General features: G+C 49.6%; 1 protein-coding gene across 4 annotated transcripts in view; it reads left to right on the top strand.

Moving 5' to 3' along the window:
- Nucleotides 1-12518, top strand: part of ADAMTS17 (ADAM metallopeptidase with thrombospondin type 1 motif 17) — a 336604-nt gene that overhangs the window by 310877 nt on the left and 13209 nt on the right. For all 4 annotated transcript variants that reach the window (XM_047738521.1, XM_047738519.1, XM_047738520.1 and 1 more), the window contains 2 exons: nt 3518-3722; nt 7865-8017. In XM_047738521.1, the coding sequence (XP_047594477.1) occupies nt 3518-3722; nt 7865-8017 (358 nt within the window). The remainder of the gene's footprint in view (nt 1-3517; nt 3723-7864; nt 8018-12518) is intronic.

Here is a 12518-nt window from a genome sequence, read left to right as displayed (position 1 = left end):
CTTGTTTTGAATCCCAGTGGGTCCTCAGTACATCTAACAGTTACTAGCCCTCCAAGGAGGGGAGCAGGAGGATCCCTCTTACACAGCTGCAGGAGACAGAGAAACCCCCGTTATGTATCCGTGAGTGTAGACCGTAGATCTGTCTCATGCACACCTGCATGTACTCTGAGCTCTGTCCTCCATTCTCCTGCCAAACTCTGGGCAACAGCAAGGGAGGAACAGTGCAGAGGGTCAAAGGATATTTCTGGAAAGGGGAGGAGGGATGCATGGGCTGTTTTCTATTCTGTCATTCTTCTGCAAAGCCCCTGAAAGGCTCAGGAGACACCAGAGGGAAAGGAAAGCAGAACAGAGAAGGTTGGTAACCCCTCCCAGCTCTGTAGGAATCAGATCCCTGCGGGTCTTTTTCAGTCAGCAGATTGAGCCTCTCTGCCTTCGGTCAGGTCATGATGCCAGCCAGCATCCTGGGATGAGTCCCACATCGGGCTCCCTGCTCAGCAGGGAGCCTGCTTCTCCCTCCGCCTGTTTCTCCTTCTGCCTGCTGCTCCCCCTGCTTGTGTGTGTGCTCTCCCTCTCTCTTGCCAATAAATAAATAAAATCTTTTTTAAAAAGAAAAAACAAGAGGAGGATATGAAGCTTTCTCCATGGTTGAGGTCAATGCAGTAGCACCGAACAGGTCTCTAGCTAGAACCTCACATTTGCATTCACAAAGTCAATGGCAAAAGGTCAGGACAAAGGAGATCTGGCTGAGAGTCAGTTTGGGAGAGGAAAAAAAGAAGTCATAGGAGCTAACAGAGGTGCAGTCTGCTTGCTTAAAACAGATATAGTGTGGAGCTGAGCTACTTTAAGAACACAGAGCCTCCCTTTAAAGAGAGGGAAAAAATCATCACATTCTCCCCTGATGCTCTCAGACCACATCTGGGCCATTTTGCCCACAACAAAGCAATCCATTTTGAGAATAGTAGTGACTGATAAGAGAATTAGAAGGGAAAGGATTCAGCATCTGCCACATGCAAATTATCCTGATCAAGTTAAGAGAAAACTTAAAAGGGGAACAAAAGAGCTATCTTCAAATATTTAAGAAGGCAATCCTGTTACTCCTAAGACCAGAAGAGGAAAAATGGGTAGGAGTTGGTTTCATTCTGAGTGTTGTTCAGGCTAAAATTGGGGCAAGATTTGCTCATTGCTCTCTAGGACTTCATTATCTCCTACTGAGGAGATAAAGAAAAACAATTACCAAGAGTTATAAAGGCTTAAGTGTGCCAGGTGTTGGTGTAAGCAGCTTACAGGCAATATGTCCCTTGTCCTCACACTCCAGGGTAGGCACGGTCACTTCGATCCCGCAGCATAGGCAAGGGATCTGGTAAGAAGAGCTTCCCTGCAGGGGCTTGGAAGACAGTGAGAAGCTCTACCAAGGGGACTGGAAGTCAGAAGAGATTGAGCTTAAGCTCAAGGCCTAAGCTTGCACTAACAGACAAGGAGGAACAATATAGAGGTGGAGGGGAGGGGGCCTGGGTAGCTCCAATATTTTCTCAAATTTAGCCCAACCACTGCCACCACCCCCAGCTAATACAAATGACCCTCATCTCCTGCCTGGACTAGGGCAGTAGTCTCCTCGTTGCTGCCCTATAGACTGGTATCTGCCCAGAGCTAGAATGACCCTCTCCGAGCTTGGAGGGTACATCACTCCTCTCTCCAAACCCTCTGTGACTGCATCTTATGCAAACAAGAGCCTCAGTGGCCAGCCAGGGCCTGTAGGATCTCACCCTGTCCTCTCTCATGTTCCTCTGTCTGTCCCTCTTTCTTTTCAGCCCTCCCCCAGCCACACCAGACTCCTTGCTGGTCCTCAGCCCTGCCAGCACACTCTTCCCCAGTGCCTTTGCACCCACTGTGCCCTCTGCCTAGCAGTCCTTTCCCAAGGAACTACATGACGACTTTTTTGCTTACTTCTAGGCTCTGCTCATATGTCAGCTTATCCATGGGACCATCCCTGCCACCTAAGTGCTCACCCCTCAACTCCTCTCCGGTCTGCCCTCCACAGCTTTACTTTTCTCTAAAGCATTTACCACCATGTGGCATCTTCTCTATTCATGTATGATGTATAGTATACACTATATATGGTCTATTGTGTTATCATTCTTTATATATCATTCTGTGTATCTTTATCATTCTATATATATCAACTATATATTGGGTATATATACTGATAGGCATAGTTGACATATATATATCTACTATACACTATATATAGTCTACTTTGTATCCTTCCTTGGCTTACTGTCTGTCCCCATCAGGAGGCTAAGATTCAGAGGACAGGGTTTTGTTTTGTTCCCTGCCTCATCATCAGAACCTAGAACAGTGCCTGGCACATGGGAAGCCCTCCGTGCATGTGCCCTGCTGGGATAGAGGAATGAGCAAGTAAGCTGGACCTGGAGATGAAGAGAGGCCTGGCACCACCCAGTGTCCCCCAAGAACCCTGCCAGTGGGAAGACACTACCGACGTTTCTAACAGTAGAACATGATCAGATTTGGTTTCAGGAGCTTAGGGCTATTCCAACTAATGAGGAAGACCTGAATGGTTATCAGACCTGGCCATCAGTGGATTCAGCCATGTTGTCAAGTGGTGAGCTCCTGGGAGCTGGGAGGATCTGAGGCTCATGCAGGGACCAACGGAGGAGAGGGTCCTTTTGTGTCCCCAAGAAGGCATTCAAAGCCCCATTTGTGTCCTGAGAAATTGTGATTTCCAACAGCTCAGCTTCTTGCCACAGCAGACTGAGACCCCCCTGGTCATTGAAATGGAAGGCAGTTAGGCCAAATTTTAGTGGAGCACTGTCACCAGCTCAGTCTTGTCCCAGCCCACAACTTGCCTCCTCAAGAGTGACTGTCCCCACCCCTCCACTCTTTGGAGGACCAGGAAGTCCCTGGTCCTGGTGTGTTCAAGCTGGCCCTGGGTGTCCTTTGTCAGGGACCGTGCTGGTCAGGTTTTGTTGCAGTCACAAACCACCTGAGCCTCTCAGTGGCTGACAGCCATGTCCTGTTACGACAGAGGTCAGATGTCGGAGATTCCCGTGGTGGGACCTGCTATTCTCATGGCAGAGGGCAGGAAACGGAGAGAAGCAGAGCCAAACCACACAATCACACTCAAAGCTTCTGCTGGGAAATGGCCAGCTTCATGTCCACTCACACCCCATTGAACAAAGCATGACGTAGACAGTGGGTGGGATATGTGATCCCGCCCCAGGGAGAGCAACCACTTGGGACCAATAATTATATCTGCCATAGAACTGTTGTGGACAGAAGGATTTCTGTTTTGAATAAGCCATTGACGCGTTTAACTCATGTGACTCCCTCTGCTCTACTACTTCAGAATTATTTTGCATGTCAATTGCAAAGCTCTCTATATCCATTTCCCTCCCTCATGCTATAGGCCCAAGACTCCATGATGTGTCTGGAAGGCTCCCTGGGGCAGCTGGCCTCCCCACCTGGTTATTCTCTCACTGTCTCTCCTTCTCCTGGACAGGTGGGTGGCAGGCCCATGGAGCCCCTGCTCAGCTACCTGTGAGAAGGGCATCCAGCATCGTGAGGTGACCTGCGTATACCAGCTGCAAGACGGCACCCACATCACCACACGGCCCCTCTACTGCCCAGGCCCCCGGCCGGCACCAATGCAGAGCTGCGAAGGCCAGGACTGCCTGTCCATCTGGGAGGCATCTGAGTGGTCACAGGTGGGTGCCCGGGCTGCCTTGTCCACAGGGACCCCAACATGGTGCCTTTCCCTCTATGCTATTTGTGACTCAAACCAAAGTATCACAGTGTTTGCCAGCCCCTAGATAACTAAAAAAGATGTATTCTAGCTCACGTGTTCCTAAATTCCATCTGAGAAGACAATAGGGCTAAACAAACATGGGTAATGTGTTTTTGATCATATATATGTTTTTGATAATATTTACCACAGTTCGATCCCAGTTCCTTAGAAAATTCTCAATTAAAGATGGATGGATGATGGGTGGATGGTTGGATGGTTGGGTGGGTGGGTGGATGGATGGATGGATGGATGGATGGAAGGATGGTTGGGTGGGTGGGTAGATGGATGGATGGATGTTTGGGTGGGTGTGTGGATGGGTGGGTGGGTGGATAGATGGATGGTTGGTTGGGTGGGTGGGTAGATGGATGGATGGATGGTTGGATGGGTGGGTAGATGGATGGATGGATGGATGGATGGATGGATGGATGGATGGGTGGGTGGGTGGTTGGGGAGGTAGTTACGTAGGTAAACATACCAACTGACTAACCAGCTGACCTTCTAATTTTCTTTTGGTGTATTTGAATTCTAGTGCCATCAGATTGGGAAGGCAGTTTCAAAGGTTTTCTCTGAACTCTGTGTCAGTCTTTGCGGATTATAAGAGGCAAAGCAGACACTTGGAGGGACAGTTTTTAGTATACAAGTTGGAGTCACACATCTCATGCCATAAAATATTTTGGAAAGAGGTCAGTTAAGCCTTAAGTTTTAACTTGAAAGACTGATTCTGGAAATATTTTATCTTTGTTAATATCATCCTTCAAAGCTTTGTGTTGACTTTGCATTAATGATTTTGACTGTTTGGCCATAAAACAAAAAAATAGCTTGAATAAAGGGCAAGTTTCCCTCAGGTCCTCCATCAAATGTGTTCTAGGAAAGTCAGAAAGGCTAAATCCAAGACACTCTTCAGTGTGGAAAATATTTTTAAAGTTCCTTTTTGTTGCCAAACAGTTGGAATTATTTTGAATAAGAAAGTATTCAGCCCATTCTTAATGAACGAAAAGTCTACCCTTGGCTGCTCAGAAATGGGGTTTACATTTCAGACAGATTTTGACATATACACGTTTGAAGACCTGAGACTTTATCCTGCACTTTATGATATTTTAGGGAAAAGAGTTTAAAATTTTTATTTTTTGTATGTACTTAGGATTGTAAGTTGAACATTCAGGGGACCTCTTTTAGGGAGGGGGACTACTTGCTGGAGGGGTCGGCAGAGGCATGCAGTTTCCCCCACCACCCTGCCCTCCAACCTTGAGCCTGAGGTCCTTGATCACTAGCTCTTGATCCAAACAAAATTTATGCTTTAATCAGATCAAAGCCATAAATTTTCCATTCAGACTCTTTTTAATAGAAAAAAAAAGTCCTTACCAAAGTAACCAAGGCTGACATTATCAACTATCATCATAGCATTAAGAACACCAGATTGGAAAATGTGAGACAACTAAAGCAAGATTTAAAGAAATAGCTCTAGTTTCACGTCTATATCTCTGAGTGTACCTGATCCTAATGCTGAAATAGTATCCACACCAATCAGTCTCCTTCTGGCTCAGTTCAGGCTCGAGCCAAATGCCTCTTTCTGAACAGTCAACTTGGAATCAAATCTTGCCCTCATTCACGAGATACTCACCAGACTGTTATTTCTATTTCTTCACCACATGCTAAAGCCCCTTTAGAGATTTTATTTATTTATTTGAGAGAGAGAGAGAAAGAGCATAAGCAGGGAGAGGGATAGAGGGAAAGGGAGAGCAGGCTCCCCGCTGAGCAGGGAGCCTGCCATGGGGCTCAATTCCAGGACGCTGGGATCATGACCTGAGTTGAAAGCAGATGCCTAACTGACTGAGCCTCCCAGGCACCCCACTGAAGCTTTAAATGTTGAAATGAACTGAAGCTTCATTCAGTTCATTCACCCCACTGAAGCTTTGAATGTTAAATGCTGAAGCCTTAAATGTTTCTTCTTTAATGTTTCTTCATCCAGAAACATATGGGTTTAAATTTCTCATGGTAGAGAAATTTATTTGACTGCGGAGGTTGCCTTTGTAGAGCTGGCATCTGTTGATTGCCCTTCCTCTCTCTCCCCCAGCTTCTTCCCAGCTTTGTTAGAATGAGGAGCAGTTACCAGGAAGGAAGCAAAAGATAGTGACTGTCTCCCATCCTCAGTCCCTCCAGAGAAAGGCCCACCAGCAATGCTGCCCTTTTCTCAAAGCTTCAGGCTTCCAGCCAATGGGCTGCTTCTCAGAAGGGCTGAACCCAGTTTTGGTCAAGAACCAGACTAGACATTAGCATCTGAAATTCAAGGGCAGGGGATGGAGAGGGACAGGGAATGCAGAATAGAGTAAGATGATGCAGGAATTCTGGCAGAAGTGGTAAGTAGGTTTCTAGTTGAAGAAGGAGCTTGGGTGTGGGCAGAACTAATGAAATGGTCAGGGAGCATCACCAAGCATAGAAGCAGAGAGATTGACCTTCAACTCATAACCCAGGCTCCCACTGCAAGAGGGTGACTCCTGCTCTGGACTGACCCCTTGCATCCAAGGTTCTGAGCAGACCCCTCACCCACACACGGGATCAAATACGCATGCTCTCCAGCTCCCCGCAGATGATGCCACAGCCAGTTCTGAAGTATGTGTGTTTCTTCTAAAATAAGCCAGCTAAGTCTCAAAAACAAAACAAAACAAGAAAACTTCAGAGAGCTAAATTGAACTCATCGGAAAAATAAAGCTACGTAACATTTTGGGATAAATGTTAATAATAGAAATATAAAGAACAACTCTTGTCCTTTAGATGCGTTTTCCCAGGGGACACAGTGGAGCTTTTTAAAAAGTCAAGTTTGCTGTGGCTCAAAAATATCACTGCTGTAGGTTTCTGGTAAATCAAGCAAATATGAAAGCAGATGCTCGAATCATGAGGGCTCCATTTTGTGCTACCACAGTGGATGGGCTGTCTGCCCCCACCATAGCTCTGGGACCCAGCTGTTGGGAGCCTGGGGTTCACTGTGTCTGTACCTCTTGGTGGAATGCAGCCTTCAGCCCACCATCTCTGCTAATGACGTTTTGTTTCTGTGGTAGAGACGTGCAGGGCTTCCGTACCCCACAAATAGGAGGGAGAGCTCCCTGGATTTGCAGGCTGTGTTACCCCCTGTTGCTGGTTGGATCATGTATGCAGTCAATCCTGTCCTCCCAAGGTCATAGTCTGCCCTCTTGGGCTTCCTTCTTTGTTTTAAGGTGGTAAGCTCTTTCGGAGCCTGGGGAGGTCCCTCCCTGAGTTCAGAAGGAGCATGCCAGAAGCCGGGTCAAGCTACACCCCTCAGGTCCGCCATGTTTACCCGTTACCCAACCTCTCCTCCCTTCTTCCAAGACTCTTCCTGCCCAAGGGCATGGGAATCTTGAACTCTCAGGGCTCGCACATGATTTGTCATTCCTCGGGCTCTCTTTGGGTCCCCTTACCACACTTTCTCTTGCAGTGTCTCCTGGGAAGTAGGTAAATCATCACGGGGACCATTGCTCGGTGACATTCTTGACGTTCACACCTAACACAGTCACTGTAGCTCTCTGCAAGACCTTACCAACGGCCTAAGGTGAAAGTCACCTGTGGCTTGGCTTTGCATCTCCACCTTTTCCACCCTGAGCCTGTGCTTTTGCCCCAGGCTGGCCCGGGCTGAGTGCATGGAGCTGGAGGCCAGCCCCGAGGAGTCATGGGCCTCAGAAGTCTTTGCATGGGTGTTCTGACCTGGCTTCCCTGGCCCCATCCTCTGCTCCACTCGAGGGATCCGCCAGCATTTGCCCCTTGAACTTCTCCACTGCGTTGGTCTCTTGGACCTGGTAGCAGGCCACTAAATTCCAAGTTTGGTCTTTTGGGTACCTCAAGCTCTCCCCGATCCTGTGGCCCTTCCCCATCCCTGGTCACTTGGCTGAGTCACAGCTAGGACCATGTGCCTCAGACTCTAGAAGCCTATAGAAGCGTACTCATCCTTGCATCCCCAGCACTGCATCTGGCACACGGTTGCGACTTAATAGACATTGATGACCTTGAACTGAATCAGATAGGGTCAAACATCCCAACGGTGTCTTTCAGTGCTCGGCCACCTGCGGCAAAGGGACGCAGAAACGAACTGTGACATGCACCAATTCGCAAGGAAAATGCGATGCATCCACGAGGCCCAAAGCAGAGGAGGCATGTGAGGACTACTCAGGCTGCTATGAGTGGAAGACTGGAGACTGGTCCAAGGTGAGTGGTGGGTCTGCATCTCTACCCCGCCCAGCAGCGCAGGGCACTCTGCAAGCCAGAGCTTGGAAGTCACCCTGGGCCTCCATGGTGTGAGGCAGTCCCAGGCCACCTGGGCAAGTTCACTTTCTCTCCAGGCTCTGCACCTGCCTGTGCCCCTGTGCTGCGTGCAGTCGGAAGGAAACCAAAGGCCACCCAGAGCACGAAGCAGGGTGCTCCCAATGCCAGTTGGCTTTCCTGTGCTGCGTGCTGGCTGTGCCCCAGCATCCCGCGGGGGGCTTGGCCACCAGCCATCACAAAGGCTTCGTAAACATGGGGGAGCCTTGGCTGAGGCAGCTGCGGAGGGGCCTCAGAGGCAAACAGCGCTTCCCTTCACTTTCAGGACCCCTGGGTGAAGGCCCACAGGATGCGGGGATGGGGGTTCTGGGAGGGTGGGGTGTGGCAGATAGGAAGGGCCATCTTCCAGAGCCTGGCCTGCAGCCCGGGTGGGGGAAGAGATGGTGAAACAGCACTGCAACGTAAATCAGACACAAAAACTGCTTTGCTCTTCAGCTCTTTTATTCATTCCCCTGGTTTCTGTGAACCTGTTACCTATGATGCCTGTTTCCCGGGCCGGGGGGTGGGTACTAAGGTAGGTCCTGCTGTGACACATGACCACTGGCCAGGAGGCCTGCTAGAGAACTCTTTCCCAAGAGCTGTAGAATTTCTGGTAACCTCTGATTGGCTGAGGGAAATTTCTAATGGCAACTTCGAGGATGTTCATGTTTCTTTTTTGGTCTTTGCAACTGAAGACTCCCCATTTATTTCTCTTGATGTCTCTTCTCCCTGTGTTTGCAAACGGGTGGCCCAATTACCCCCAGTTTTTGTGTGGCCTGCACGATATCATAAACATTCTGGAATTCATTACCAACATTTAAAAACATGGTGATTTCACCTGAAAATCTGGATTTGTGGCTCCTATCTAGATAGCTGGCAACGTGGCAGTGTGGCCTGTGTCCTCGCTTGGCCACCATGACCTGGGGCCAAGCAGGCCTGGCACCTTTCCCCAGGCAGGGGCACTCCAGCCCCCCACACTCCTCCAACCACTCTATGTTTTGATTTAGCTGCCTCGTCCAGACAGTAATTTGCTTTGTGCCTCTGCTTTATGGAAGGAGAGATGATTTGGTCATTGGAAAGCAAAACTTATCCAGACCAGGCCCTTGCAGAAATGCCACCTTCCTGCAAGTGAGCATACGGTCTCCTCCAAGCTCCTGGAGGATATAAAAGCCAAATAGCTCAGGTTTCAGTTTGCCAGCTGTGCTAAAATGCAGCCCCTGGATAACTGCAAATTTGGGGAAGACCAAAAACACCTCCTTTTTATTTACTCCCTGATCAGTAGATCTGACCAAAGCGATAGAACCAGGGCCGACAGTCCAGTTTCTCCGTGGATGTAATAACATTTAGGATGGAGTTGCCAGGATATGTCTTCCATTGGAGGAAGGCTTCACTTGAACTTCACTTGAAGGGTCTTGCAAAAATGCCATTAGAAGCTGGAGTCCTGTGACTCGAGGCATCAAGGGGCTTAGTTAACAGCTCTGATACACCGTTTAACAAATCTTAACCTCTCTGGCCCTCATTCTCTTTATCTCTGAAACAGAGACTCATTAACACTGGCCCTGCCTGTTTCTCAGAGATGTTCAGAGCTTTCAAGGCATTATAGTAAGTGTGACTAGCTCTTGGACATCTCAGCCCATTTCCCTGCCCCAAACCCAGCACCCGGTGTTTACGCTGTGGTGAGGCACAGTCCCCAGGACTAATCTGTTCTGACCTCATCTAACTTTATCTTATCAATCGGAGGGCCCAGCCTTTTATACAACCGTGCCAAGAAATGTCTCCTAGCCAAGGGCATCAGACCCAGCTTGAGAAAGGTCACCAGTGTATCCCAAAAGCCCAGCCAAATGGAAGCGAGCTCTCAACAGTTTGGGTTCTAGTCTATAAGAAAACACTTGGGAGTTTTCTGTGTCAGAATTGTCAGAAGACATGGAAGGGGAGCTCTCCAACATAGTAAGAGGCAGAAGACCATTGTCTAGACTCCCAAGTGTCCAGGTGTGGATTGGAACAAAGCTATCATTCTACCCGAGGAATTAGAAGGGTCCTGTGGTCACACCCCACATGTCACCTGTGCTAGTGAAGGGGGACTTCCATGGTCACAGATGTCCCTGGGCAGGAAGCAGAGGGGAGGAGGGTTCAGGGAGGGCCTGGGCCATGTGCAGCCACCAGAGTATGAGGCACCTTGCGTCATTTTCTGTTTGAGGTCTACCCCTGCGCCTGTGCCCTCCAGCCAGGTCCTTAGCCCTGTTTTCTAGAAGAGGCAGTAGATGCTCAGAGATGAAGGGATTGGCCTACACCCCTCTGTCAGAGTCCAAGCTCCTGAACCACCGGTCAGAGCTCAGTCCACATTGAGAAGGGCTCCGGAGGCCCCATAATGGTACTTTTGAGCCACAGCATGTCCTACAGATGGTCATCAGCTCTCCAGAGCCTGGCCTTCTCGAGCCTCACCATTCTGGTTTTGAAGGCCAGATGGACACTTCGGTTTTCTTAACACCATGAACTTCCTGGTGCGGGGAGGTACAGAACCCCCCAGGACGTGAATGAAAGCTGAGAGGCCCAACACCATGCTACCCCAGATCTGCTAGCTCCCACTCGACCTCCTCCATTGTTCAAGCGCCCTTCCTTGGCTGTGGAGGCTGGCTTGCCATCCAGCAAACTCCTCCCCCACCAGCTTCACCAGTGAGGTCAAGCCCTTAGCTGGCCTGCCTCTTGACTAGCCAGGCCATGGTGAATAATGCCTCCCAGCTTTCAAATGGAAAGTAAGGCATTGGAAGGCCACAGAACCTACTCTTCAGCCAGCTTGATCAGTGACCCCTGGCCATAGAAACAGGACAGCTTGATGGCCTGTGATGATCCCGGCTGCCATTCAGGGCTGGTATCTGATGGCACTGGCTTGGTGCGCACAGAGCCAAGGGGGAGAGTACTCAGCATGGAAGGGGGGTGTGCTCTCCCATGCTTCCAGCCGCCCCCTCCCCAGCAGGTCTGGCCAGAGCTAGGGCCCAGGGAAGACTTGACCTCCCAAAGTGAGAACTTGGTCACGGACCCAGAACTGGAAGTCCATATAGGCACAAACGTACTGGGAGCAAGCATGATGGGGCAGGGGCCACACAGAACTGAACCGGGGGACCACACCCTGACCGTTGGCCTCACCACCACTCCCTCCTCCACTACCATCACCAGGTGGGCTGGCCCCCACAGGTGCAGAGATCTGTACAGCAGTTCTAAAAATCTGCCCGTTGCTTTTCCCCATTTCTTCTCTGGAGAATGGAAAGGACACAGTTCCCCATGGGGGTCCTGGTCCTCACTTGCTGGGCAACTGTCCAACATAAGTGGATTCCACTGGATGAATGTTACCCTGATATTCACACTTGTTTGGACTAGATTTGCTTTTCTGTTGACCTCTTAGCTTGGCTTCACGTCTGTGGACAGTGCCCTCATCACACACATGGGGTTGGTACACTTTTAAATCCTCTCCTATAACCAGCCCCCAAACTGCCACGTGCCAGACTTTGAAGGCTTCAAACAAGCTGCCCAAGGAAAGTCAATAGAACTTTGAGGGCTGTCAGAGCCTTGGTGTATCTGGAAGCTTTGACATTTTGCCTCTAAGAAAACTGTTACTTGGCCCCAAGGTGCTGTTGAGAAAGATTAGCGTGTCTCTAGGGAGGTGATGGACAGGCCAGTCTGAGGACATGCCTCAGGTGCTGTCCTGCCCCCACCGAAGCAAGAAGGACCAGTCATCCCTTGGGAAGGGGCTGGCACCAGTATTCTCCTGTAGCTGGGTGAGGGTGTCTGAGAACAGCACCCTGAACTGTGGGGAGGCAGGGCCCCTCCCCCAGCCTCAGCACATGGCTGAACCCCAACCCGGGTCCCCCGCATGGGACAGTCCTCACATTCCCATTCCTGCTGAGGGCATTATTACTCTCTGCCATGTTTGAAAAATGACCTGTCCTCCTGGGATACCAGCTATTTCCAGATCTGTGCAAATCGTTGTTTCCACCCGCTAAATGCTGGGTATTCGACCTGGGGGCAGGGAGTTGTCACTTAAAATGGGAGAGGAGAAAATCACATTTTTTTCTAGAATACTGAGACTTTTGATCACAAGTTGAGATGTTTCAGTTTCAAGACCAGAGGCATTAATCACCACTGAGATGATGGGATGTTTCTGATTAGAAACAAATTATTCTGGAGGGATTGTAATGGATGGTGTTTTTAAAGAAAACCATTGGCTCTCTGAGTTAAGAGTATGGCGTTCCCTTTCACTGAAGAGATCAGAGGACCGTTGACTTCCTGGTGCCACTGGAGGTTCTGTGGAAGGGGGCTGGTCTGACTCTAAGGCCTCAGTCAGGCCCCAAGTGTGCCCCCTCACACCCGAGCCCCAGACTGTGATACGGAAATCACAACACCTCCTAGAGGC

This window comes from Lutra lutra, chromosome 7, assembly GCF_902655055.1.
Source record: "Lutra lutra chromosome 7, mLutLut1.2, whole genome shotgun sequence".
Classification (NCBI taxonomy): domain Eukaryota; kingdom Metazoa; phylum Chordata; class Mammalia; order Carnivora; family Mustelidae; genus Lutra; species Lutra lutra.
The sequence above is the reverse complement of the archived record's forward strand: the minus strand, read 5'-3'. Positions and strand labels throughout refer to the sequence as shown.